The 27,741-nt window shown below is 42.5% G+C and overlaps 1 protein-coding gene across 1 annotated transcript in view; it reads left to right on the forward strand.

The window, feature by feature from the left end:
* Window positions 1–27,741, forward strand: part of OSBPL6 (oxysterol binding protein like 6) — a 148,435-nt gene that overhangs the window by 64,130 nt on the left and 56,564 nt on the right. The window contains exons 2-7 of the mRNA XM_054970881.1: window positions 6,327–6,592; window positions 16,237–16,329; window positions 17,725–17,847; window positions 21,974–22,027; window positions 26,821–26,934; window positions 27,042–27,212. Coding sequence (XP_054826856.1) covers window positions 6,491–6,592; window positions 16,237–16,329; window positions 17,725–17,847; window positions 21,974–22,027; window positions 26,821–26,934; window positions 27,042–27,212 — 657 coding nt within the window. The 5' untranslated portion in view covers window positions 6,327–6,490. The remainder of the gene's footprint in view (window positions 1–6,326; window positions 6,593–16,236; window positions 16,330–17,724; window positions 17,848–21,973; window positions 22,028–26,820; window positions 26,935–27,041; window positions 27,213–27,741) is intronic.

A 27,741-nucleotide genomic window follows, 5' to 3' on the forward strand; every position in this document is an offset into this window, starting at 1 on the left:
TAGAAACAGTTCTTAATAGTATGTGTTGGCCTACAGCAACAACATAAAGCACTATCAAGGTTAGTACAATTCAATTTAATAATTAAAAATCCCTTTAATTTCTGTCTAGATACCCACATCCAGACGAAGAATGCCATATTAATCATGTAACATATTAATCAGAACATGTACTATTCCAATATTCCATGATGGATGGAATGTTGAGTTTGGAGGTGGAAGGCCACCATTCACATCAATAGAAATATTTTCCAGGAATTATAATAAAACTAGCAATGAAGCCCATTGTGTGAAAAAATACAGTCGGCTCTAGAAAACTCTTGTTGGTCATTTTTTTAAAAATTATTTTTCATGAAACAATCAGTCATCAACGGTGAAAGATTTCTTTGTATACAATGTTTTTTGTAAAGATTTTGTTGGAATTGGAAAGCTTCCCCCTTTTCCTCAGCGACCCTCAGATGAGGTGCTTAGGCTGTCGATTCAGTGGGCCCCCTCCCAGCACTGCACTTGTGTGAAGATTAATTTGTATTCTTCTCTTCTTCCCTTTAGCACCCTCCCGCTCTGATCTGGGGATTGCTATGAAGCACCCACTTGCTGCTGCAAGGTGACCTGGCGAATCGACAGCCTAAGCATTCCTCCCGGCAGCAATTCTGTGCTTTGCAGCAGTCTGGAGGCCAGAGAGGGAGGGCACTGAGGGGAGGCACAGGGAGGAGTGCTTAAGCCGTCAATTTGGCAGTCTCCCTCCTGGCAGCAAGCAGGCGCTTCACAGCGGCCTTGAGGTCAGAGTTGTTGGCAATGCACCTGCGCGAGAATAAAAAGTGTCGTCACCAGTATAGCTTGCCTTTTATATAGTACTGAGTAGTATAGTAATGAAATGTAGGGTGCAATATGAGCTGCCTTTTATGTTTAATGCTGTGCCTACATGATTGCTACCAATGTTTTAAATGTTCTTAATTGTTTTTATGTATCTATGATGTAAATCTGCTCTGAGCCCGCTCGCAGAGAGAATGAACTATAAATTAAATCAATAAAATAAAAATAGTAGGATGGAAACTGACACTAAGTGGCAAATATGGATCCCTATTACTATCTTTTGCTTATATATTGCATTATTACTTGGAAAATTACTTACTGCCCTCCGTACCAGCCTTGTCTCTGATTAATTGCTACCCATATTCTAAATAAATGTACTCTGAGTAATTTGGGCACCAGGCTACTGCTTGTTTATTGAACGGACAAGAGGAAATTATGCCAACAAGTCCAGAGAAAGATTTGAATCATGTAACACTTTCTCTATCAAGATGGCCCATATAAATAGCATGCTTTGTTTTTTAATTGTTGGTGGTAGTCGCTAACAGAACTCATAAACCTGTGTTGTTTTTGATGTTTTAATGAGGCAGTGCTTTTACTGTACAAGTATTATGAAACAAAGTGGCTTAATACAGAACTTGGAACATACTAATATTATCATATATATAGCCAGTATAAGCTAGTTTTGTGTAGTGGTTAGAGTGTTAGACTAGGATTTAGGAGACCCAGATTTGAATCTCCACTCAGCCATGGAAGCTCATGAGGAGACTTTGGGCCAGTCACTGTCTCATCCTAACCTACCTCACAGGGTTGGTGTAGTGAAGATAAAATGGAAGAAGGGAGAATGGTGTAAGCTGCTTTGGGTCCCAATAGGAAGAAAAGTGGGCTATAAATAAATAAATATATAATATGAGTTGGGAAGGATATGAAAAATCTTGCTTTGGTACAAGAGGTTAAACTTGATATTTTTGATGCCTTCTGGCTGTACTGTTCTGTGATTCTGTTAATTGTACCCTGACAGTATTTGTGTTGCACCATAATCTGCCACACTTTTTAGTTCTTGTTTTATTAGTTGTCCTTCTTCTTTTCCTTCCTGTCTCGCCTCCATATTGGCCCTAGTGGGAATATAAGATGACTAACAGACAGGATCCTAGCCCTGAAAACCAAACAATAAACCGCATCCAGCTTTGCCAGGTCAAACAGTATTTATAATACAATGGAAGTTTTATTGTTGTAATTCTTTCCCCAAGGAACTTCGTGTTGTTCATCTCTGTCCAAAAATTCAAATGGCCACGTTCACTCCTAAAAACAGTTATTTAAAATATCTTAATTTGAGTCATGCTATTGCCTAGTACCATTCTCGAATCTCTCTCTCACACATACACCTGCTAAATATAAGCATACAATTTTCCACATGAATCAATTGAATGGGGCTCAGATGTCTTGAAGTCCACTTGATTTTCGTTATCTGGGGTCTATTCAGCTAGGGTTTTTTGTAATGGCCTCTGTTCAACATAAATAAGCAAAGCTCTTTCCTTTTCAGCTCTTGAACTGAAATTATTATTTTGCTCTTTTGCTGTGATATGCCAAACCTTTTAAGGTGCAGCTATTTTAAACTTAGAATTGATTTTTAGTTTGTGGTCAATCTATATCATGAAACAGCAAATTGTTACAGACCTTTGTAGCAAGCTCCTGTGAATTTTATACAGTATGTGAGGCACAGCCTCTGCGGGGGTTGTTGCCGTGTCCTCCTCTATTGTGCACCACCATCGGGGGGTCCCTAGGCTTTAGACAGGAGGACCACTAGGGGTCAGTTATTTCTCCTGGTCCTCTAAACTGGTACCCCACAAGAGCACAGGCCCCTCAGCACCCTGGCCTGACACCCTTGCCTCCTCTCTGGCATGGTTCTGGTGTCCTCTTTTATTCCTTCTTCTCCCTCTGGTCTCATCCCCAGCCCTACCTCCCTGGTCCTGTCCTTGGGGCACGTGCCAGCACTAGGGCCAGGGGATGGAGGAGGGCCCAGACTATCCCCTGGCTCCTACCGTGTAGGCCTTCTCCTGGGCCGCTGCATTCCAGCAATTGGGCTGCTTCCTGCTCAGGGCTTCTCCTTGAGCCCCTCCCCTCCCATTGCATCTCTAGCTGCCGATTGTCCCATCCTGCCCTATCTTGCAGGTTTGCAACCCTTGGTGGCGGCGGAGCCATGCTTTGGTTCCAGCCCTGGTACTGGGCTTGCTATGACCACTGCCATGTTGCCCTCCTCCTAACATGAGCCTCTGGCTCTTGTAGCCCACCCCTCGGTGCTACTGTTTGCCTCCTGCTGGAGTTGATGCCCGCACTGGGCGCCTCATGCTAGCTTGGCAAGTCCTCCCTCATCTTCAAGGCATCCCAGAGGTGAGTGGGGTTCTTCCCAGGAACTGGGGAAACCTGGGGTGGTGGCCATGCCACCATGGCTCTAGGGAGGCTGCCAGGCATTGTCTTGAGCCGGGTTAGTCCCTGGACACAGTATGAATGCAGTTTTGCACTTAGTTATGGACATGTAAATGCAGTGTGTTGGTTGGTCCTTCATAATTGTACATGAATGCATTGTTAAAACATATAACATTATCGCCTCCAAGTTGAAGATGTGACCACACTAAGACTATAGTTTTTGATGTTTCATTTGGAAGCATGCATCAGATAGCAGCAAAGAGAATTCCTTGTCTTGACCAAAGTATACTTAAATCTGAAAACTGTAGCCATGAACAGAGACGACAGATCTCCCTACACACCTAAAAATGCCCCAGATTTGCAGAAAAATCTGAAATAAAAAATACATTGGGGCATTAAAAAGGATAAAGGGCGCTCCTGTAGCTTTAATGGGGTGCCCTCAGTGGCTGTTGCCATTGCCGTACAATCATAACAGTATTCCAGGGTTGATTTCTGTCAGGAAAAGGCAGGGGGCTGTTTGGCCTTCGAGGGAAGACTCATCGGGGCCAGGCTCAGAAGGATGCACTGGGCAATTTGATGCCACATGACTTGCATAACTCACCAAGGCCTGGCTGCTTGCGGCTGCTCAACCGCAGCCTCCCTAAAGCCATTGTAGTATAACGGGTAGAGTTTCAGAGTAGGATGTGGGACACCCAGGTTCAAATCACCACTCTGCTGTGAAAATTCACTGGGTGACTTTGATCCAGTTACACACTCTCAGCCTAACCTACCTCTCAAGAGCTGTTGTACAAATAATATAGAGGCAAGGAGAATGATGTAAGCTGCTTTTGGGTCCCCATTTGTGTTGCCGGGTCCCCCGGAGCTGAAACTGAGGGGGGCGGGCTGGTAGGGTCATGTGCATGGGAGGTCTTACATTGCGCTTTGCGTGCATGCTCCAAAGCACTTCCTTGTTGCTTCGAGGATGATGCCATTCCTGGTGCAACAAACAGGTGCTCTGGAGCACGCGGAAACACACTGCAGGGCTTCTAGACCTGTTCCCCCTGCTGGCAGGGGTAGGGTTGCCAGCCTCCAGGTAGGGGCTGGAGATCTCCCAGAATTACAACTGATCTCCAGGCCACAGGAATCAGTTCACTTGGAGACAATGGCTGCTTTGCCAGAAGGACTCTGTGGCATTATATCCCACTGAGGTCCTGCTCCTCCTCAACTCTGCCCTCCCCAGGCTCCAGTCCCCAAATCTCCTGGTATTTCACAATATGGAGATGGCAATCCTAGCAGGGGGTAGAAGCTGGGAGCAGGGGATCCCCCACCCTCACTGGGAGAACGGGATCCCTAGTCCGCATTGGAGAGAAAAGTGGGATATAAATGAAGTAAATTAATAAATATAGATGAAGATGGTGGACAGACAGCCCCGGTGGCAGGGTTACTGGTGCCTGAGGCCATGGCGTGCGCGCAGGCCCCTGGACTGCGTGATGATGTCATCATGTGATGATGTCATTGCGCAGTGACGCCAGGGCTATTTGCTGGCAGGTGGCTGGGGTGGCGCGAGGAGGCTGCCCACGCTCTGCACGCTGCCCCGGCTGCCTGCCATCCCTGGCCCGTGGCTGCTGCACTCGCCCAGGAGCGTGTGGCGGCGGTGTGGGGCTGGCCGGCAGCGGCACTGCGCACGCCTCTGCCTCTGGCACCCCCTCCGGCCCCGCAGTGCCCATGGTCCCCGCCTCATGGCCTCAATGGTGGCGCCGGCCTTGTGGGCAGATAAAAGCTAAGTTGTTTAATGAGTTTGAAGAAGAGATGTAGGGAAAGGTGAGCATATGGAGTTTGCCAGGAAGAGGGAAATAGGCAGTAGTGTGGGGAAGGGTATACAGGGAACAGTGAAATACCCCCTGCACGTCCCTGCAGATTCCCCGCGTAACTGGGCCCGGCTCAGCCGGCACCACACAACTGGGCCATAGGAGAGAGGCTGCACGCAAGGAGGGGGAAAGGTGAAGAGAGGGTGGGTAGGAAGGAGAGGTGAAGCAGGAAAAAGAGGATGCTGTAGGGGAACAGAGAAAGGAAAGTGGACTGAGGTGGGTGGGAAGAGTACTTTCCACAGTGTGTTTAAAGAATGTTGGTTACACTGAATATTCATATTCATATCTTTGGCAACCATATGTGGAAAAGATTAGGATGATTTGGTTATCTTAAACAAAAGCCATGTGTAATTCCTTTTATTGGTACCTGCCAAGACAACACAAACCCAGGTGAGAGTGGGAGGAAATGAGGGGACTTGGTATCTCAACTTTCTGGAAAGGAAAAGAGAAAATGGTAGTCTCCAGTTGAAAATGCAAGCAAATAAATTTTAAAAACCCAGACGTCGATCAAATGTCTAACCAAATAGACAGTAGGCTGAGATGCCAGTGTGTGGAGCATTGAACACTAGCAAGCAGGAGGCAACTTCAGGACAAGGCCTCCGCCTCATGCCATATTGTTGGCCCTTCATAGTAATTAGTTGGCCACTGTGTGAGAGAGAAGATGCTGGACTAGAGGGACCATTGAGCTGATCCAGTCAGATGTTCTTGGGAGATTTGAGGGAAAACATAGTAAGTCTCTATACTAGTTTACTGCTAATGTTGGCTTCCTCTCTGCTCTTTATATGTAGGTTGCTATATATCACAGTTGCATATTTTTAAATAAGTAAAATTGGGGAGTGATGAGTTAGAGAAAACTGGATGTAAACAATGTGAGTTGCAAAGTAATTTGTCATTTGGGAAGCCGGGTGAAAAAGGGAAAGAAAGCAATCAGTATAATGTAGGATAAACTATTTTTTTCATTGAAGAAAATATGACTAGGGAACCCTGTAAAACAAAAATTGTCTTCTCAATAGAATTGCATTCTCTCTTTTTCCTCCACTTGTATTTATATAAGAACAGAGATATTGATATAAATTGATAGGTGAATTCATATAGAACATAAAAAGGAAAGATTCCCCCCCCCCTTTCAGCAAAATTTTTTATTTGTTTGCTCATGTGTGTGTGTATGTGTAAAGAGAGGGTGAGAGGAATTTTTGGAAGTGTTAAGTGTATATAATCTCTCTATCTTTTTCCTTTTCTTTAAAGATCAAGTTTGGATGCCTTGAATTCATCTTACCCTTTCGGGTAGAGAACACACTGTGAAATGGAAGAATACTAATGAAAACCACTAGGTTCTGTCTTTGTTTGGAAGTCTGAAAGAGATCAATGTGGTCTTAGAGAAAGGAGGTCACTGGAATCTAACCGCCGTGATGAGTTCAGAGGAGAAAGGTGTATCTCCTGCTCACAGAACCTCTACACCATCTCATAGAAGTGCCTCTAGTTCATCCTCTTCCCAGCGGGAGAGTAGGCAAGTAAGTAACAGAATGCTATACCTTTCGTTTACTTTGCAACTTTTAAAATATTTGTTGGGCTGTTACCAGGTGTTATTTCTTTGTAGTAGGGAGAGTTTAGAAGTCAACAGAAGAAAACCTTCATAACATCATTTGCTATTCATAACGCTAATGAAGTTCATTACTGACCTTGCGGTCATTTTAATTTGTGCTGCTGCTTTAGAAAAATACAGAGATGTGAGAAGGCCCGAGAAGGTGACATTCAGGTGGACCTGTATGAATGAAAACAGTCCATTTAAGCTTGTGGTTGGAGCAGAGATAGATGGCATGGATTGTCTCAGCCATGCGTTTGTTCCGGTAATGGGAATGTGGGAGGCAGGATCAACAAATGAGAAAGAATAGTGCTTAATCTTTCCTCTGCCTTCCAATTCTCCACAACAAGTACTTATGTTCCCCGCTGCTGTATGTAAGCAAAACAAATTAGTTGTTCATAGTTACATAAATGCTGTTTTCCCTCAGCTAGATTCAATTCTACTACAGGGTGCCTGAGGAAAAAAAATAACTTATGAGGTAGGGTGAGATGAAGGAATTTGTGGGGGGGGGGGGTGAGGGGGGGAAGAGGTGCAGGAGGAGAAAAGGCAGGCATGAGGAGACTGAAGTGCCTCCCCTACAGGTCTTTAAACAGCATTACAGGAGACAGAGCCAAGCTACAAGTGACGCCTGACACAGGTTGGACACTTGTCAGCTTCCCTCAAGTTTTGATGGGAAATGTAGGCATACTGGTCTTGCAGCTGTAATGGAGAGTCAAGCTGTAAAACCAGGACGGCTACATTTCCCATCAAAACTTGAGGTAAGCTGACAAGTGTCCAACCTGTGTCAGGCGTCACTTGTAGCTTGGCTCTTATTTATTTCTCAACATCTAGTTGGCCCTTACTGTTCTAGATTTTGGAGGCATATTTTCTTGGTTTGTGTTAACCAGGCTCAAGCATATTGCTGACCCTGGTCATTATGTATGTGGGAGCAAGAATTCAGTGTCCTTATGAAATTAAATTGAAATAGATGTTTGTCTAAAAAAATTATAAAACATTACAAAATAATCAAAAAGGTATGGTGCTATATGATGAGCAGGGTTTTCCCCACAGGTTAAAGTATTATGATTCCCACCACTGCTGGAAGAAGAAAAAAAAAGGGGCAGTTGGACCAATAGCACACCTTTATTTCTGGGCAGTGACTAAGAATTGCCAGAAACTCTTTTAGAAAAGGCATTTTTGGTGATTCCTAGAGAGGACCCAACGTCACTACTGGGGGAAACCCTGAAGTTTTTAGAATGGCAGTTTCTTGTTGGAATTTTTGAGCCCATTAGAAGCACACATTTGATAAGTTTTTGGCTGCTTTTCAGTAGATAGAGATCATGTGTCTTTAGTTAAATGATTTCTGCCTCATAAAAATGGAAACCACTCAAAGGAAGCTTAGTCTGCTGCTTCTGTAGAGTCAAATCAATCCAAATAAATAGCAGAACAAATAAATAGTAGCACTTGGGGGAAAAAAACAAGTAGTATGAATCTCTTTGAGTTAAAAGGTTAGATTGGAGCATTGTCACATCTCTTCACCACCACCACTCATAGCAAGCAGTTCATCCAGAGGGGGAGGAAAATATAGAACATATAAGTCACTGAACTGGTAATATATGTTCCTGTTAGTTGCCACCTAGTGTGGCCAAGCGGCAGATACTTTTTTATTGACTAGACTAGACCTTCTTCTGAGGACGATGAGGTTAGTTCAGGTCTTATTCCAAGATAGATGCCTGGCTGAGATTGTGTCTGCTGCAGTTCAAATAAAGCAGATTTATACACTTGACCTGCTGATGTGGACTCCAAACGTTACAGCAGGAGGAATAATATTTCCTATATAGTCTTCTGGATTTGTGCTCCCTCTGCCATATGTAAGCTAAACTAATCCATTGTACATAAACACTAAGATGCTTTCCTCTCTCTTCCTTGTGCCAAATTGAGCTGAGGGTGAAAGAACCTGTTGTGGTTCTGTTACTGGCTGGTTTTCCACCAGCAGAAAAGTTTGAACAGAGAAGAGCCGCGTGGCAGCAGCAACCGCAAACAATCTGGGTTGCCATGGCAATAGAGAGTGCTCCCTTGCCCCCTTTTCCTGCACTTGCTCCTGACTCTCAGTCATGGGACAGAGGTGGTACCAGCTGATTGAGAAGGAAAGGGATGGCCGGTGAGAAGGTATAGCGAGCTGGGCCCTCTCCACTGTGGAGCCCAGGGCGGTGAGGCCTGTGTCTTTCCTGCTCCACTTTCTGTGTCCCCCCACCCAGCAAGGAGTGAATGAATAAATAAATGAGGGAGGAGTAGAATTGCCAGATGTCTGGCATTTTCACTCAATTTCCCCTGGAGAGTTGAAGAAAATACTGGATTGTCTCAGTGAAAACCGGATACCTGGCAACCTTAGTACCATTCAGGCAGCGGTTTTACATATTAGCATAAAAATAAAGAAAAATGTGTCAGCTCAATCCAGTATTGTAGAAAGAGTGCTGTATGACCTAAAATGAGGATATGAAGGCACTGTGCAATTAAGGTTCAGATACAGCTTTTGGCTATAGAGCAGTATGGCCAAAGGACATGAAGAAGACGAGAGAGACTGGGCTTGGTGGCGTCATAATGTCTTTGGCAGCAGCCAGTAAAAAGGTTTGACTGTGCGATTTCCTAAAATAATTGCTCTAACTTAATTGGCGAGCACTTGCATTTTTGAGTGGATGACGTTTCCAGTTTAATTTTTCCATTTATTCCTTTTAATACCAAATAAATGTCTTACTTCATTTTTTCCCTTTGTAACAAAAATGAGATCTAAGAAGAAGAGACAGATGTAATTTTTTTAATAAATCGGCGATAAGCTTCAAGGGAAACTAATGGAATTTCTCCCCCTCCCTCTTGCAGGAGCTTTTCCAGAAATGGAGCAAAAGTGATGATCTTCTTGTTCAGCTCCCCATATCACATCTCACTCAGACCCCAAGGATCTGTTAACTCTCAGGACTAGTCTTTTTTTTTTTTGAGGGGGGGAATGTCTCATAGAAGGTTGCAAGAGGAAGGCAGAGAAACCTATTTGGTGTAGTGGTTAAGAGTGCAGGACTCTAATCTGGAGAGCCGGGTTTGATTCATCACTCGTCCACTTGAAGCCAGCTGGGTGACCTTGGGCTAGTCACAGCTCTCTAGAGCTCTCTCAGCCCTACCCACCTCACAGGGTGTTTTGTTGTGGGGATAATGATGGCATACTTTGTAAACCACTCTGAGTGGGCATTAAGTTGTCCTGAAGGGTGGTATATAAATCTAATGTTATTATTAAATAAATCAAATATTATTAATTTCTTCCATTCATGGTTCATAGAATCCAACTCAGTAAAAAGTTATGCTTCCTGAAAACATTGTTTGAACAGAAAGTGTGGCAAAGAGTTGGGTGGAGGAGGTGTTCCATGTCATTTCTGGGTGGCAAAAATGCTGGGATTCTTCAACAAAGCCTCAAGGATTTTCTAAGCTGTGAATAGTATCGTCTTCCTGTTATGCTGCTAACAGATGTTTTATTAGAATATGACCAAAACTAGATTTTGCACTTGCTATAAAGGCGCTCTGTAGATGTATCTTTAAATCAAATTTCAGGAAAGTGAAGCAGGAGAAGCTGGTTGCCAAAGACCTATATTTCACTTATAAACAAAGATTCTGTTTTCAAAGCTTTAATCTGTAGATGATCGCGTAGACTTGTTGACCACTTTAAATCGTACTAATTACAGATTTTGAATTAATCATGAATGCCTGATTCTTATATTAATATAGCAATATGTGAGTTGTTTCTGAAAGGTCTGATTCCAAACAATAACAGTAGCATCTACGAAGAAGAAAAGTATAGGTATGCGAAATAAGATGGTGGCGGTTTTTTCCCCTCATGGGTGGACAATGCTGTCTTAGAAAAGAACTATTTCATTTGTCCTACCCGAATGGCTCCTGTTTGCAGGTTGTTGTGAGACTTGGTCATGTGGAAGCAGCGCCTACACTGTGGTGATAACATGTGAATTGGATCTAAGTTTCTATGAGAGGAAGAGGAGGAGAAAGAGAAGAAGAAAGAGAAGAAAATGCAGAGAACACACTGAAGAAAGAGTTAGGCTAATCAAGTCTTGCTGAGTCTGGTTGAGGATATTCTCTAATGGCGTGATGACATCAAACCAGAAGAGCCATTATGCTTATTTCAGAAAGAATTCATTAGTTATATACAGGGCTTTTTTTCTGGGAAAAGAGGTGGTGGAACTCAGTGGGTTGCCCTCGGCGAAAATGGTCACATGGCTGGTGGCTCCGCCCCCTGATCTCCAGATAGAGGGGAGTTTAGATTGCCCTCTGCGCCGCTCCAGCGGCGCGGAGGGCAGTCTAAACTCCCCTCTGTCTGGAGATCAGGGGGCGGGGCCACCAGCCATGTGACCGTTTTCAAGAGTTTCCGGAACTCCGTTCCACCGCGTCCCTGCTGAAAAAAAGCCCTGGTCATATAGCATTGTATTCTTGACCCGACTAAACTTGGGTCAAACCTGAACTACCCATCTTTCCTCTTTAAAAATGTATTTATTTCTCAGGAGACAGAATGTGTGGAATAGAAGACAAATGTGGTATCGTTTACTGTAGATCAGTAGAGAATTAGTCAGGTGCAAAACAAATCTGTAGGTTCATGGACTCCCCCCTTACTGATTACAGCATTTTGATAGGGAAATCAGTCGTCTACGGTAACTATTGCTGAGTCATCAGTGTTATCCATGTGGAGAGCATGAGTGGGTTTTCACAATCTGTTCAAATTGCCACATAATGGATAGTAAGCTACAGTTTTTGTATGTTCTAGAGGATAATAATCCTAGAGCATTCCTAGATGATTTCTAGAGTACTACTATGTATATTATAAATGCTGACTCACAGAATAAAGCCTCACTTTCTCTGAGGCTGTAGGTGTGGTGCAAAAGCCCACCAAAGGAAGTAATATGAAATGAGAGGGGATTATAGGCATTTCTATATTGGTCCGAGGCCTAAAGGTAAAAAAAAAAAATGATGGGAAAATTGTGAGAAGAAACCTGTTTGAGGGATGATAAGATAAAAATGAACAAGTAGGCTTTTTACCGAAATTAAACTCTGTGGCACAAATAATTAATGGTAGTGAAATCAGAGATAGAAAAGCTTGAAGGAAAGAAGGCTTTAAAAGGTTGTGCTGGTGATATTTCAATCTTGGGGGGGGGGGGAGAATATGTCAACAGAAGATATATTGCACTCAATTTCATGCAGAAGTTTTTGGATGCCTTGTTCAACAGACAGTGTGTGTGTGTTTATGGAGTGAAAAGGACATATTACAAGATAATAAATTCACTGGTAATACATATCTCTTTCCAATTCATTTGATTGCTGACTTTATTCTTTGCTTTCTTCTGAAGTTTCTTTTAGATTGTAGTGTATTCTTATTTACTCTCCCAAATTAAATGCTATTTCTTCTTGAAAAATCTGAAATGATTTTTGCCAGAATGCATACATATCCATTGTGACTGCACTGCACAGCTTGATACAGTCATGGAATGGGTATAAGTCATGCAATAAGTAAGAAGGAAGCCAAGTGCTTATCTTTCCACCTTTCTGTCCAAAGTGGTATGTGGCCTATCTCTTTATACACTCCCCTAAGTGGTCTTCAGTCTCCTCTGACTTAGGATCACTGAACATGTGTAAGCTGAACCATGTGGCAGCTCTGATGTCATGTAGCAAAATGATAGGATCCAGAGTTAGTCTCACCACTGTCAAGGCTAGGTCTGAGGAGAGAGCCCAAGAGAGAAGGGGAGAAAAAAACACACTCCAAGGACCAGGAAACATACCATCTTTGTGCAACAAACTACGGGTCCCAGGAATTTTCTCCTATCTATCCTGCTGCTTCTCTCAGAACCAAGCTACAAGAGATGAATACACGAGGAGGAGCATGTGAATGGAGTTGCGATGTTAGCTGGGAAGCTGAGTTTTAAAAGAGATCAAAAGGCTTTGTCAATTTCCCTTTCTACAGAGCCAGGGAGATCACTGCTCAGAGGGTTTGTTAATTTCCTCTTTGCTTCCAGAAGGCTCTGTCAGTTTCACCTCCTCTTCTAAAAGGCAAAGAGGAAATAAACCTGAGCAGTGATCTCCCTGGCTCTGTAGAGAGGGGAAATTGACAAAGCCTTCTGATCACTTTTAAAACTCTGCTTCCCAGCTAACATTGCAACTCCCTTCACGTGCTACTTCTCATGTAATTTGTCTCTTGTAGCTTAGCTCTCAGTGTTCACACAGAGAGGAAGGAGGCCTGACTCCTTGTTCACCTACAGCAAGTCCTTCAAAAGGTAGGGGAAAATTTAATAGTTCTTTATAGACTCAGAATTCAGCAAGTGGGTCTCTACCACTCTTCAGCAGGTGGCACCTCAGTCCGTGGGTTGAAGACCACTACCCCCGTGAGGAAGAAGTGAGTTAGAGTAGCTTTTCTTCAGAGATAATCAGCCACTCTCAATTCTTCCTTCAAAAGAGAGGAAAGAAGGGGCTAAGTTTTGCTCAGAGTGGTGGCGGTCTTTGTGATTCAAGGGTCCTTGGTAAAAGTCCAGGATGGAGCCCCAGAATCACCACCACCCCACAGCTGGGGCCAAGCAAGGGGTGGCTCTCTCCTCATGCAAGGTGGGTGAGAGCCACAGCCACCACCACAAGCCTACTGCCCGAGCCCCAGATAGGGCAAGACATGAGTGGAGCAGAAGCCTGCTCTTCTTTCCCCCTCTCCTTCAGGGAGGCAGGGACATGGGCGGTCGGGGCTCCTCCTAGTGTAGTTCCATGGGCAGCTGTCCCTGTTGCCATTGGCTAAGACTATCCCCAGCTCAGAGAGCTATCATTTTCCTCCAAGGGTAACAATATTATAATTGTGATAGTGGCTTCTTTTTGCCTGGCCATCAGTTCTAAGAGTGATCGGTGGTTTGATGGTTATGGATGAAAGCTGTGAAAGCTGTGAGCTGGAAGGATATGAACTCATATGTTATTGTAGCCATTGTTTTAAGGACTGGAATCCCAGTTATCACAGGAAAGAAAAATAATACTTTTCTTTCATTTATGATTGATGTTCTCTTCCTATTTCAGTTTGTTGGCATTAATAAACTCTGCTCCCAGATTGGGCACTCTAAATGACAGTTCTGTCTATTCATTCAATATAAGTTGGATATAAGGTATATATTTCTGTTTATGTGTGTGTACCTTTAACACTCATTTGAAGAATTCCAATCCCTTTTCATTTGATTTAAAATAAACATATTGATTAAGTCCACAATAAATTAATATTGTCACAACTCTTGGAAATCAGCTGATAGGAACCAATAAATGAGATGTTACTTTTTGTTGTGTAAATTAGAAGGTCCCCTTTCCATAGAAAGTGCTGCTTCAAAATATATTCTCAAATTTGTTCTTTCCGAAGTCCAACCGGTTCCATGTCGAAATGGCACCTAAACTATGAAAGAATTCAAGTAACATCTACCATGTGTTTGAAACTTCCAGTATCTCAATATGGTGTACTTCCCGGGGAGGGGGGGGGGTTACCACTGGAAACAAGAGATTTATAGTGCTGTCATTGATCTCCTCTTGAAACTCTTGAAGAGTTTGCCTCATTCCAGCTTTTATCTCATTCAGTCCCCTTCATTATTTCACACTGCTGCCACCACAGGTAACAACTACCATTCCAGTATACCAGCCTGAGACCAGCCTGTTTTTAGCCTGAAACCAGACTCCCTTTAAAAGATTTGAATCCGCTCCTTGCCTCAACCCACATGGAGACAAGGGAAAATTCGTGAAACGTTTTCTCTTGTTCTTCGGTAGACGGGAACCCAAGCATGAGGCCCTTCATGGGTGCAGAGACCAAATTACAGTAACTTCAGAAAGCTAAATGTTTATTTAAAGAGTATAGTGACAACAGATACACAAAAAGGGAAGTCATTGAATCAATGTCTTAAGATTGTTCAGTAGTACAGCATCTGAGCATAGGAAAAGCAGATACAATTGAATACTTCCTTCTTTCTCTCTTATGAACTTATCCCTGTGATATTTAAAGAGTCTAAATTTGACTTACTGGTTCCAAGTGTGTAGTTTGGATTAAAATAGTCCCAGTTACTTTCTTTTCACCTGTCACCGTGTGCCTGTGTATTACTGCTGTCTTGGACAGTGGCTTCTTATGCCCTTCTCAAAGCATGGCTTCTGAACTCCCTAAAGCATGACTACACCTGGAAGAGTCTTCTAAGAATGGCCCTTTCCTACTCACAAGCCTCCTGCATATCTGCCATGAATGTATATGGGCTCTGCCTCTGGTCTCAGAGTATGGGAAGTTCTTTATTGCTGTAATGCCAGCAGGTTATCTCGCAAATCTTTACTTTCTTGCTCCGCTAAGTCAGTGTCCTTGACTGCCAGCTGAAACTGGCTCGAAATGTATCCTTCTTGAGAACCAAAGATAAGTTTGTCTTTCTCACTGTCTACTCTAAAACAATGTCTCACCCCACCCCCGACCCCTTGTTAACCGTGCTCTTTCCCAAAGGTGGGAATATTCCCTATAACTAACATTGCTAGCCCCACATTCGTCACTTCTGCCAATTCCACTGTCTGAACACCTTATGCTGAATGGCTCTCTAATAAAGTTACTTCAACTGGAACACCTGTGTGCTAACTGTGGAAAACTTGGGGATCTAACTGCCCGGGACTGACCCCCCCCCCCCGATTTTTCTAAAGTAAGGTGGGTGGTGACCAGAGATGGGACATTATAGCTGGTGGCACCTCTACTGTGAAATTCCCTTAGTATTGCTGTCTTTTTGGTGCCTACCAAGTTTTAGGTGCTATGTTAAAACCAGGGATGGATTTATTCCTTTAACTGACTGGAGAAGTGCCCGAAGGGCTGCTGGCCAGGCGCAAGCCAAGCCAGGCCCAACAGTCCTGGCAGAGGTGCAGGAACAGCTCAGCTCAGACGTGGCTGCTGCTGGTACAGGAGAAGGGGACAGGCAAACCTGCATTCCTTATTGTAATTGTTGTTAGTTAGATCTGAGCTGAACACTCACCTTGGCTTGCCCCTGGGCCATTTTAACAGCCCAGTCTTCCCCTGTGTAAAACTTCCCTGTTCATCCTGGCTTGGGGTTGGGGTTGAATCTTGCTCTGTTTCTTTTCTTTTTAACCTTTTTGGATTCCACTCCCCTCCTGATCTTTATTTTTTACACCTTAGTGTTTTAATCCTTCCCATGGTATTGATGACTGTATTGTAAATTTTGTATTGTAAATTTATTTTAGAGTGATTTTTTTCCAATTAATGTTTTGTTTGTGTTTTTGGTGATCTGTTATGTTTTAAATTGATGCAGTCTTCTGCCTTGGAAACCTTTGTTCCAAGAGTTGAGGTATAATTTTTAAAAAATAACATACAGTGATAATATTTTAAAATCTCTGAATGTAAAGGCAAGCAGAAGAAACCTGACTCTGGGGATGAGGCAATGATTATTTTAAGTTGTTTCTGGGAACAGGCCTCTCTTCTATAAACAGTGAATTCTTTGGTCTCTCTGTCATGTGTGGGAAAGTTATTTTCTCTGAGTACTTAACTGCCTTTATTGCTTTTTGCTTTAGAGCGGCCATGTCTTAGAGCGGAATATGTCTACTGGAAGCACAGACCCAGTGATCAGCAAACAGTTGGTAGAAAATGAGCCTGTCACATCTAAAGTAAGTGAAGTGATGAAGTCTGCGCTAGTGGTTGATGCCCAAAACTTGTTAAATGGATGGGCAAGTTTATTGTGTGCAGCTCTTGATTATGGAACTACATGCATGGGGCCTAGTTCTAGTTAGTCACCTGGCGTGGATCATAGCTCAGCTCGGAGTCTAGCTTCAAGCCCTTATATCTGTCTTGGAAGGCTGCTGGGACAAAACTTTCTCTGCCATTGATCCTGTAGAGTGCTGTCGGAATAGACAATACTGAACTAGATGGACAAGTAGAAGGCAGCTTCTGTAGCCTGTTCACACTTAAAAGTGGTCCTTAATGTGGGTGCTTTGGGGAAAGATCAGCAGGGGCCACCATTGGGCTCACAGCTAGGCATCACTCATATAGGACTGTTTGTGAGAACCAGCCATTACCTGGGGAATATACGTGCGGCCGCTGTTGTTTGCATGCCTGTACCTGCCAAGAAAAATGAGACCACGTAAACGGTGGTGGCTGCTTGTAGAGCCTCCACTGTGGATGTGCCAGGCCTCTGCATGACCCCTGCTCAGCCGCAAGCTTGCCATCAGGGCTCGCATACCTTCCAGGTTGCAAATGCCAGTTCTTTGGATCAAACTTTTAGATTCCCATTCTCATAAACTTTAAAGTATATCCCAGTGATGTGGGCGGTGCTTTTCCCAACAGAGCTCTTTGAGGACAGGCTTCTTGGCATGGAATACTGGAATTCATCTTATGGATCCTGCTAAAAATACCATGCCCATATCAAGTTCTCTGCTGTAGCTTTTAGAAACTCTGTGTGTTATGACTTCCCACTGAGCATTTCCTTGCTCTGGTCTATATCACTAGCTGGCAGGTATGCAGAAAGGGTCAGCATGACAACATCATAGCACTGGGTGAAAGGTGCAGCAGAGTGATTAAGTATTTGGGCTATGAGTCGGCACTCTGCTGGTTCAAATCTCACTACTGCCATGAATTCACCAGATTGCCTTGGGTAAGCCATGGCCCTCAGCCTCAGCTCCTCAGCTGCATTGTGGGGATATAACACTGTTCACCACTCTGAGTGGGCAGCACTAAACCGTCCAGAAGAGCAGTAAATAACCACACTGTTGTTGCTGCTGCTGCTGTTATTGTTGCACCCCCATGGTTTCTGTAACAAGTAGGTCTTTCTGAAATAGCTGTAAGCTATCTATTTAATTTAACGTTTAGGAAGTTTAAACTTTTTACCCCAAAACATTTTCAGCGGAATCCTATGAATTGTTACTGAGAAGTAATCCCAGTTGAATTCAGTGGAACTTAATCCCAAATATGTACATTTGTTTTAATTTTTAAAAATGGTTCATATGATATAAGCAATTTTGGGTTATACTAAAGTTATCGATTTGATTGGGGGGTTTTCCCTTCAGGAACCGGACAGCTGGGAAATCATCGAGGGCCTGAAGATTGGTCAGACCAATGTCCAGAAGCCAGACAAACATGAGGGATTCATGCTGAAGAAAAGAAAATGGCCTTTGAAAGGTTGGCACAAGGTAAAATGTCCATAAAACGTTTGCATGGATATTACTTTAGATTAAAGGGAAGGAGTCATTGTCATTTGAGGCAAAGTGATTTGCTCTTTATGTTCCCCCGGTGTATGATGTTTTTATGGCCCCTGCAATCCCCAGTTAGTTTATTGTATTCTTTGTATGAAACTTTCCTGAGAGGATGGATGCCCCCACAGTAAAATATGATTCCTGTCAGAAACAGTGAATTCCTTACCTGTAATGCTTGCTTGTTTATCAGCCAGGAATATTACTTCTGTTCTTCTAGTCCCTGAGATAAGGGACAAAGTGAATTCAAATACAGAATGCCGTGAAATAACACAAAAGAAATACAAAAGTACAAGGTATCTCACATAAATTCTAAAATGCAGGTACATTCATTACTATTGTTTGGTGCATTGTTAAAAGCCGGAAACTCTGAGTCAGAAAAAACTTTGGAGGACCTGACAGATAACACTTCACATGTTATGTAAAACGTATTGGAGGACATGCTTGGATTTTCAAGCAGGGAAGGGGCAATGGTAAAATGAACGGTAGGCTTGTGGAATCTACTCCCACTTTAAAACTCTAGTCCAAAACATTTCTTTGTATGCAATTAAGTCCTCTTGTTTTCTAGACAGCTTTGCTTAAGATTGGGACCTTTGTATTTTTGGGAGGTCAGTTTTATATGTTGCGTTTAGCTGCTGGCAGAATCACCTCTAGTGATCTATACGATGCCGTACAAGAGGACCAGAAAGAATCCTCCCCTCCCCACTACACTTCAGGATTGTTTACTATTTGATTATTAAATACCTTTTTGGCTGGTTTGGTCCATGAATGACTGCTGGCTGTGACTAGGTCACCAGTTGTTCCATAGAAAAGAGTTTAAATTTTTCTTTTTCAGTCTGTAAGCACACTCAGTTGCAGAATGACTTGTAGAATTGGGATGAATTGGAATGGTAGGAAGGAGTTCCAACAAGGAAAACTCCCACCACTTTTTCAGGGATGGGAGGGGGAAGGAGGAAGTTAGAGTGAGTCACTCACTACTCCTCCCCCTCCCCTCTCCAAAGCCGGAGCTGGAAGCCTTGAATAGGCTTCAAAACATTGCCGGCTGCTTGCAATTGCAAGCAGCCAGCAATGGAAAGTTTATTCAAGCTTCCCACGCTCGCGGCTGCTCGCGGCCGCTCCGAAACGACACAAATTGCTTCGGGTTGTTTAGCTTCGGTATTTCCAAAGCGGGGCCATATTGCTGGCCCTGCTCCAGGAAATTCCGAAGCTTCACTAATCGGGTCGCTTCGGGTAACTTTACCCGAAGCGAAACCCGAAGCGACCAACCCTAGTTCCAACCTCACATGGCTCTAGTTGATACAGTAACTTTTTCTGAAATTTAACACCGTAAAAGAGATCAAAGATTCAGAATGAGAATTCCATAAAGAGGGGGCTGTCATTCTCCTCTCATTTTAAAAGCAAGTTTTATACATTTTGAGTTTGGTAGAAGTAGTTCTCCCTGAAAGCTGTGTATAAGATGAAGTTAGTTATATATATCTGTCTACTGACTTTCATTCCTCTGCTCCACTGCCTATCGTCCCACGCTGGTCTGTGTTGAGTCTAATGATGGATTCATCTGTTTCTTGAAGCCCGATTCGCAGTCACAGTACAGTGGTCCCAGTTGTGAAAGTGAACTCTCATCAGGAAAACCAACAAACAGTTTAAACAAGAAAAATCATATACCCTGTGATCAATAGCAATATGGACTTTTCATAGAAATATAAAGAACTTCTTTACTGTATTTATAATTTTTTATTTAAAACATTTCTGTGCCACCTTTCCACCCAAATAGGGTCCCCAAAGTGACAAACATCAAAACATTAAAGCAGAATTTAAAATAAAGTATGTAGAAAATATTTAAACAGTTCATTAAAAACATACAAACGGACATAACAATATAACCAGGGAGGAGGAGCAGTAAGAGCTACTGGCCAATAAGAGTTACTTGATCTTATCCAAAAAGCCAAGAACAGACATAACAAAACAGTAAAGTATTGTTGAAGGCTTTCACGGCTGGAGAACGATGGTTGTTGTGGATTTCCCGGGCTGTATAGCCGTGGTCTTGGCATTGTAGTTCCTGACGTTTCGCCAGCAGCTGTAACTGGCATCTTCAGAGGTGTAGCACCAAAAGACAGAGATCTCTCAGTGTCACAGTGTGGAGAAGATGTTGGCAGGTAATTTATATCTACTCAGGAAGGTGGGGTTGGGCTGAGTCATCCTGTAAGAGTTTCTCAGGGTGAGTAGATATAAATTACCTGCCAACATCTTTTCCACACTGTGACACTGAGCGATCTCTGTCTTTTGGTACAGCCCGGAAAATCCACAACAACCAAAACAGTAAAGTAGATCGACAGTAAAGCATCATATAACAATCCAATCAAATACTCCAAGTAATGCCAATGCACCTCAAATAAAGTCTTTATGTCTTAACAAATTAAAGAATAAAGTCAATGAATCGGTCAACAAATAAACACCTACAGTGTGTTTTAAATAGTTTAAAGACCTCCGCAGAAAAGATCTTTGTTGTCACAGTTCTGCTGAAATGAGATTGCCTTACTTTTGTGAACCTACAGTGAAGGTGCTCCACAACTCTAAAAGTCCATTGACCTTGTAGAGGCCAAATGCACCTTCTAAAAAGAGGGAACAGGAATCATTGGGTAGACGTGGCCCTGTACAAGAATGCTTCATCATAGGCATTTATTTTAGTTCCACAACAAGATTTGGAATAAGGCCATTAATAATATATCATGTCAGTGAATATGAAATACTACCAGTACAGAATTTGAAGTACAAATAATATGAAAAGAAAACAGAAGACTAAATAGAGTCAGATATAGAGCCATATGATATAGTGTTTAGACTGTTGGGCTGGGATCTGGAAGAACCAGGTTCAGATCCCTACTCTGATACGGAAAAACTTGTTGGCTGACCATGGGCCAGTCCGTCTCCTTCAGACTAAGCCTACCTCAAAGGATTGTTAATGAGAATGAAATTGAGGAGAGAAGAACGATGATATAAGCTGCTTTGGGTCCCCATTGGCGGGGGGAAGCAGTGTATAAATTTCTAAATAAAATATTTTTTTTAAAAAATGAAGAGCATCTTGTGCTGAAGAAAGGCTTCTTGTGGTAGAGGAACATGTTGATGTTAGCCCAGTCGGGTGGTAGATACAACCCATTGAGTCTTCAAGGTGATGCTGACCATTTTCTTTTCAATCCCTTGGCCAATAAAGTTTGATATGAAATTTGCCTTTCCTACTGCCACTGCAGTGTTGGTTTCATTTACTCCATTCCCTGGGTCGTCACAGCCACTTCAGACCCCATCCGCATTTGTTTTGAAGGTCTATGATTTTTTTCACTGATATTCATTACATTGCAATTGCATACATTAAAATGTACTGATTTGTTGACCATGCACCATTTTGAGACACCTTTCCAGAACCTTCATAGCCTGCTTTGGATTTCACTGTCAGGTATTGTTTTCATACCTGACCATCTCACTGTTCTCCATTGACTCTGGATGAATTGGGAATCTTATACAGCACTGATCCCAATATAAACTCTTGGGGATGGGCCCCTGTTCCCGGCTTCCCTGAAGTGCTAAAGTTGCCTGTTTAGTCCCGTCTTCCATTTCCTGGCCTTGTTCTTTAATCTGTGAAGTAACATTTTCCTTCATAAGTACGTTGGCATGTAGCCAACCAGTCCCATCAGTTCCTCCAATGGAACATCATTTCTTTTTGTAGAAGAGGGAACAGAGTCGCACAGATTCTCTCCTACTCTGTAGGGTGAGTCTGTGTTACTAACTTTGTATTAGGGGCCGAAGGACAAGAGGCAGTTGTCGTAAGGATTACTGAAATAATGGTCCTGTTATGCCAGTAAAGGGATTCGATTCGATTTGATTCGTAAAACACTGTTTAGGTGTTCGCTACTGTTATTTTGCTGCCACAATAAATGGGAACAAGTTTTCAGTTGACTTCATTTTTAACCGCTTTGATTATTAAATGTCATGGGAATATACATTTGTCTTTGTAGGCATGTGGATTTACATAATCCAGATTTTATTTAATCATTAACAAACTGTTTCTCCACAGCGCTTTTTTGTCCTGGATAATGGAATGTTGAAATACTCAAAATCACCAATTGATGTAAGTAAACTTGGAGCTGTTTTCAAAGCTGGACTTGCCTTCTGTTGTTACTTAAAGTCTTACCCTTAGTGACAGGAGCCACTTGGGGCCAAAGTAGACAGGATGAGGGAGATAAATAATGATGGACCTCCTTTTTTAAAATATTGAAACAGGTGTCTGGGCGGCTAATTTGATTGGAGAAGTGATTCTCAAGGGAGTAGAGGTGTTTATCCTTCTGTGTGATTTTTTTCTAATCTGGATCACTCATTAGTTCTGTGGGAGAAAGATTTGTGCAGCAGCCCCATCTAATTGTTCATCTGTGCTGCGTAGGCAATCTCCAGCTTTCTTCTGCTGGCATACACATCTTTTTTTCTACTCTTTCCCTGTTACTTTTTTTTAAAAATCATTCAGTATTTGTGTATTTGCCAGCACACACAATTTTTGGTTTCTTTACATAGCTGTTACTTGTGGTTGCCACCAGCTGCTCCCTTCATTGAGTGGTGTGCCACACACAAACAACTTGGGAGAAAGACAAAGAGCGTTTTTGCTAGATAGAAAGCTTTGGAGCAGCACAAATATCTCTTGTTGCTTTGCAGATAACTGGTACAAAGTGACTTACTCTCACTTTGCACCAGGTGTGGGGAGAGTTAGAAGAGTTGTGCTGCTTGTTATAATTTCCAAAACCCAAAGCACAGGGAGAGATAAGATGCCATCACTCTCCATACCAGGAAGCTCGGGGGAGATGATGTCTCACTTGGGCTTTGGGAAAGAGAGACTCAGCCATGAGTCTTTCTTGCTGCTTCAATCATTTTTTAAAGACCTTTGCACAATGCAAGAAGATGCTATCTCTTACCTGAGTTTTCTGCGGTGTGCGTAGCAATCAGGGAATGGTAACTGTATGTGATGTCAGGTAAAAGAGAAACTGCCAAAAGGGAAGGCTGGTTGTCTTTGAAGACTGGGTTGGTGGACCTTTAAGATACATACAGCTTTGAAGATAACCCAGTGTTGATAGTATCTTTATAACTATTCTGCCAAAGCTGTGGACATTAAGTATCATGCAAAACAGAGGTGTCTGACGAAGGGAGCTTTGACTCAAAAGCTTATAACCTGAAAATCTTGTTGGTCTTTGAAGTACTACTGGAACTGAATCTTGTAGAACAGAGGGACACTTCAATTTAGATCCCCCTTGTTGCACCCCCACAAAAGTATCAACCTGCAGTAAACACCAAGTGCAGACACAGTGTGGTTAAAAGAACGTTATGGAAATGGGTGGAAAAATAATCATTTATTTGCTCAAGAGTTAGGATCTCCAAAAGGGTGTCCTCTTCTGTGGAAGATCTTTTGGGGTGCCCTAGGAAATCTCATGGAACATATAGAGAATATTTGATGATCAGAAGAAATTTTTCCCCTGACAAATGAATAAGCTGGTTGGACAGTTCCAGTTAATAGTGTGGGACACCCGCTTGAATATGAATGAATTCTTTCAGTCTGTCCTGTTCAGCCATAACTATGGTTCATGCTTACATTGGTATCAACCTTAATCATCATTAATATTAATCATAGATCACTCTTAGCTGGAAATTATAACCATCTTTACATTACAGATTTACAGTATAATTAACAATAAATCCCAGTTAACATTAACCGTGGTTAAGTTCCGTGCTGGTAGGATCATTCACACAAGGAAGGGCAGGGGATGGGTAGAATTTGCAATCCATTGACAGCTCCTGATCTCTTAAGGCAATCCCCTGTAGAGATCAGGTGCATTACTTTTGTATAATGGAGCATGGAGTTGCCCAGCAGGTGGCTTTTGTGGGCAAGGGCTATACCTGACCATTCCTGCAATATTTCTAGGATCTCTTGTGTTCTGGGATTGAAGCTCTCCACTCCTGTGTGAAAATAAGTGCACACCTGATGTTTCCAGTGGCCTACAGTGGAATGACTAATGCAAGTGATTATATAGACTCCCAATAGATATTTGTTATCATAATATACACATTTGTTCCATGTGTTGGATATAATATACATCAAGTGGATATCAGATCTTCATTACTTAATACTTTCTATTTAATATGATCATGAATAGTAGTATTATAAGTAGCTTTCAATTGGAAAAAGTATAATGTTGGAAATGTATTATATACTAAAGAGCTGATGTACACTTACTGTATTATCTGTTAGAAAATATAATTATCGAAACAATTTTGCTTGCCCGTATAACAGTTATCAAAGCTATGTATTATACACACATTCTGTCTGTCTGTCTCTTTCTCTCTCTCCTTTTAAAGATGGAATAAAATGTGCACCGCTGTTTCTTTTAACCTAACCAATAAGAGATTTTAAGGCAAATTGTCTTCAGAATTGCATGGCCAATTTTGGCTATAATAATTCACTTTTACCTTGAGGATTATTTATGCAGGAGGAGGAGGAAATACTGTTATAGAATATATTAAAAATGTTTTGTTCCATGAAGGACCTTGACTGTTTTATTACATCATTTTAATTCTCCATGTCTGCAATATTAGCACATTGTACAGCAAGTAAAGATTCTATTGTTAGGTTTCTGGCACATGCCAAATTAACTGTCACAGAATTAGCCCTGTAATAAGCTCTAATTAAGAAAGAGATGTCTTTCTGTATTTATTTATATGGGCCATAGTTCAAAGAATCCCTGTGTGAATGGGCATGAACTGCAAATGTCTGAGCCTCCATATATGGCTTGCCCCTTTAACAAGAAGAGTAGCTGCCCCAGAAAAGTCGAAGGAAGTTTAGTTTCATGCACAGTTCTTGTACCCATACACATATAGCCTATTTCTGGAGTCACCAACTTTTTCTTTAATGAGAGCTACTTCTGGAAATATATCCTGAATTGCTCCCCACCTCCTAGCACACTACCAAGGCTTCTTCTACACCAGGGTGATTTCCCTAGTAGTCTGGTTGCTGATGCAATTCTGTGTGGAAATGTCCTTGCAACTGAGTTTCCAAACAGCCCAGGGTAATCAATTTTGTCTCCATTGTTAGTGCCAGGACTCATTTCGAGGGGGAACGCACAGGAACGCAGTTCCGGCAGTTCCCCAAAGAGGTCACATGTCAGGTGGCCCTGCCCACCTGGCTCTTGGGCATTTTGGGCCCGTTTCATCCTGGATTGGGGCCGAAATGGCCTGGATTGGGCCTCTGATGGGTGGTGGATCACACTCCTGTTCAGCAGTGGCCCAATCCTGACTAGGGTTGCCAGCTCCAAGTTGGGAAATTACTGGAGATCTGGGGGGTGAAACCTGGAGAAGGTGGGGTTTGAGGAGGGAAAGGATCTCGGCATGGCATAAGTCCATAGAATCCACCCCCTAAAGCAGCCATTTTCTCCTGGTGAACTGATATCTGTGGCCTGGAGACCAGTTGTAATTCCAGGAGATCTCCAGCCACTACCTGGAGGCTGGCAGCCCTTATCCTGACCATTTTGGGCCCCTTTTCGGCCATTTTCAGCCCCTTTTTGCCATTTTCTGCCCAATTTCGGCCCTGAATGGCCAGGATTGGGTCCAAAGCAGCCAAGATAGGTGATGTCAGGGGGTGTGGCATATGCTAATAAGTTATGCTAATATGTTATGCTAATGAGTTCCTCCAGCTCTTTTTCTACGAAATGACCCCTGGTTAGTGCTCTTTTCCCCTTTCACACCTGATGTGTGTTGAAGCTCCTCCCACTCATGTGACCCTCAAGATTCTCTGCCCATCCTGTTTTTTAAATTTGAGGGGCATGGGTAACGCAGCTCTGCCTAATGCAATACCTTTTTTTTAAACCTCCAGATATTTGCAGACACCTTCAAAGATCCACTCCCCTTCCCTAAAAGGCAGGTTGAGGTGGGCGATTCTCTTCTGTTTTATTTTTTTTTAAAGAGCATGACTAATAATGGATAAAAATAACTTAAAAAAAAACTCAGTGCATTTTCAGAGATCCCCTCTGTTTAAAAGACAGGCAGTTCTCTTCTCTATTATACTAGTTGTTGCCAGGGTTCATGAAACGAGTAATTAACTAGCACTTCACTGAAGTCCTGCAATTACACTTTTCCCCTTGTCAGACCCAAGAAATTGCTTGGGCTGGTAGTGTCCTACCCTGGAAATACTATTTTTTTACAGGTTAAAAATAAAGCAGAGGGGTTTTTTTGTGGAAAGAGCAGGCTGTTAATGGTCTGTGCACAAACAAAAGATGATGCCATGTGGAAACATGAAAAAATGCACCATTTGGGTGACTGAAATGTGGTAAATCCTTGGTGTGGAAGCTGTTCAGGGTTTGAACATGGAATAGGAAGAGCCTCAGAAATGAAGCTGTTTCTTTTCTTTTTTAAAGAGCCTAGAGCAGATCTTTTTGTAATCTTTTCCTGAGTTGCTCAGTGGTTGCTCGAGCTGCTCTAACAACTGGCAAGCTACTGGTTGCTAACAAGCTACCCGTTGGAGACCCCTGGCTTATTTGAATCTTGGCCTCAATGTCTTACTAATTCTTAGATTTTTTCCAAATCTGTCTCTTAACTAGTTCTGCAAAATTCGGTTTAATATTTTTTTCACCAATCTCTGCCTTTTAAATTTTGAGGAGAAATAGAAAGGACTGTGCGTTGTCAGCTTCACTATGCCCTCATGTGGAAGGTACTTGGATATTTCCCCCCACATCCTCCCTCTTTCTCCAGCTCTGCTTGCTAAAATGTTCTCTGATGAACCTGAACTGTTGCCCAATAAATAATATATTCCTGTTAGACCCTGTATGAAAGCAGTGCATTATTTTATTTTTCTATGCTGATCATAATTTTTTCTTTGATTTTTTTTTTCAGACTCAGAAAGGAAAGGTCCATGGGAGCATAGATGTTGGCTTATCAGTTATGTCAATTAAAAAGAAAGCTCGTAGGATAGACCTTGATACGGAAGAGCACATCTACCATTTGAAAGTAAGGAGTTTTTCCATCGGTTTTCTTCCCCAATTGCAACAGTCAAGTGACGTAACGAGAATCAGATTCTATAAAGAACTCTCTGTTTTCACTGACTCTTCCACTAGGTAAAATCCCAGGATTCATTTGATGCTTGGGTGTCAAAGCTGCGCCACCACAGACTGTACCGTCAGAATGAGATTGTACGATCACCACGAGATGCCAGCTTCCACATATTCCCTTCTGCTTCAACCACCGAGTCTTCACCCGCTGCTAATGTCACTGTATTGGAAACAAAGGTAAGAAATGTCCATGTTATGAGAGAACCCCCATTGTTCTAAACCCACAAAAGCCACATACAGGTGTTTAGTGAACCCGTACCTTGGTACCTTCAGTATCTTTGAAGCAAGATAATAAAGCCTCAATCTATGATGCTTTTCTCAGTCCTCTAGCTGACTCAAAAGATGTATGATGTTCATATGAGAAGCATTGTGGTGTAGTGGTTACACAGTCAGACTGGGATCTGGTAGATCCAGATTCAGATCCTCACTCTGCCTTAGAAACTTGGTTGGTGATCTTGGGCCAGTCACACACTCTTGGGCTAGCCTAACTGACAGGGTTGTTGTGAGGTTAATCCGGAGGGGAATGATGTAAGCTGCTTTTAGTTCCCATTGGGAGGAAGCCAAGGTATAAATGAAGCAAATAAATAGATATATGCATTTATTTAATAGTTTACCAGATTTCCTGGCACACAGCAGACATTGTCCTCAGTTAGAAAATGAGTGTGATTAGCCATGTGAAGAATCTTCCAAAAGATTATTTATTAGG

This window comes from Eublepharis macularius, chromosome 2, assembly GCF_028583425.1.
Source record: "Eublepharis macularius isolate TG4126 chromosome 2, MPM_Emac_v1.0, whole genome shotgun sequence".
Lineage (NCBI taxonomy): Eukaryota > Metazoa > Chordata > Lepidosauria > Squamata > Eublepharidae > Eublepharis > Eublepharis macularius.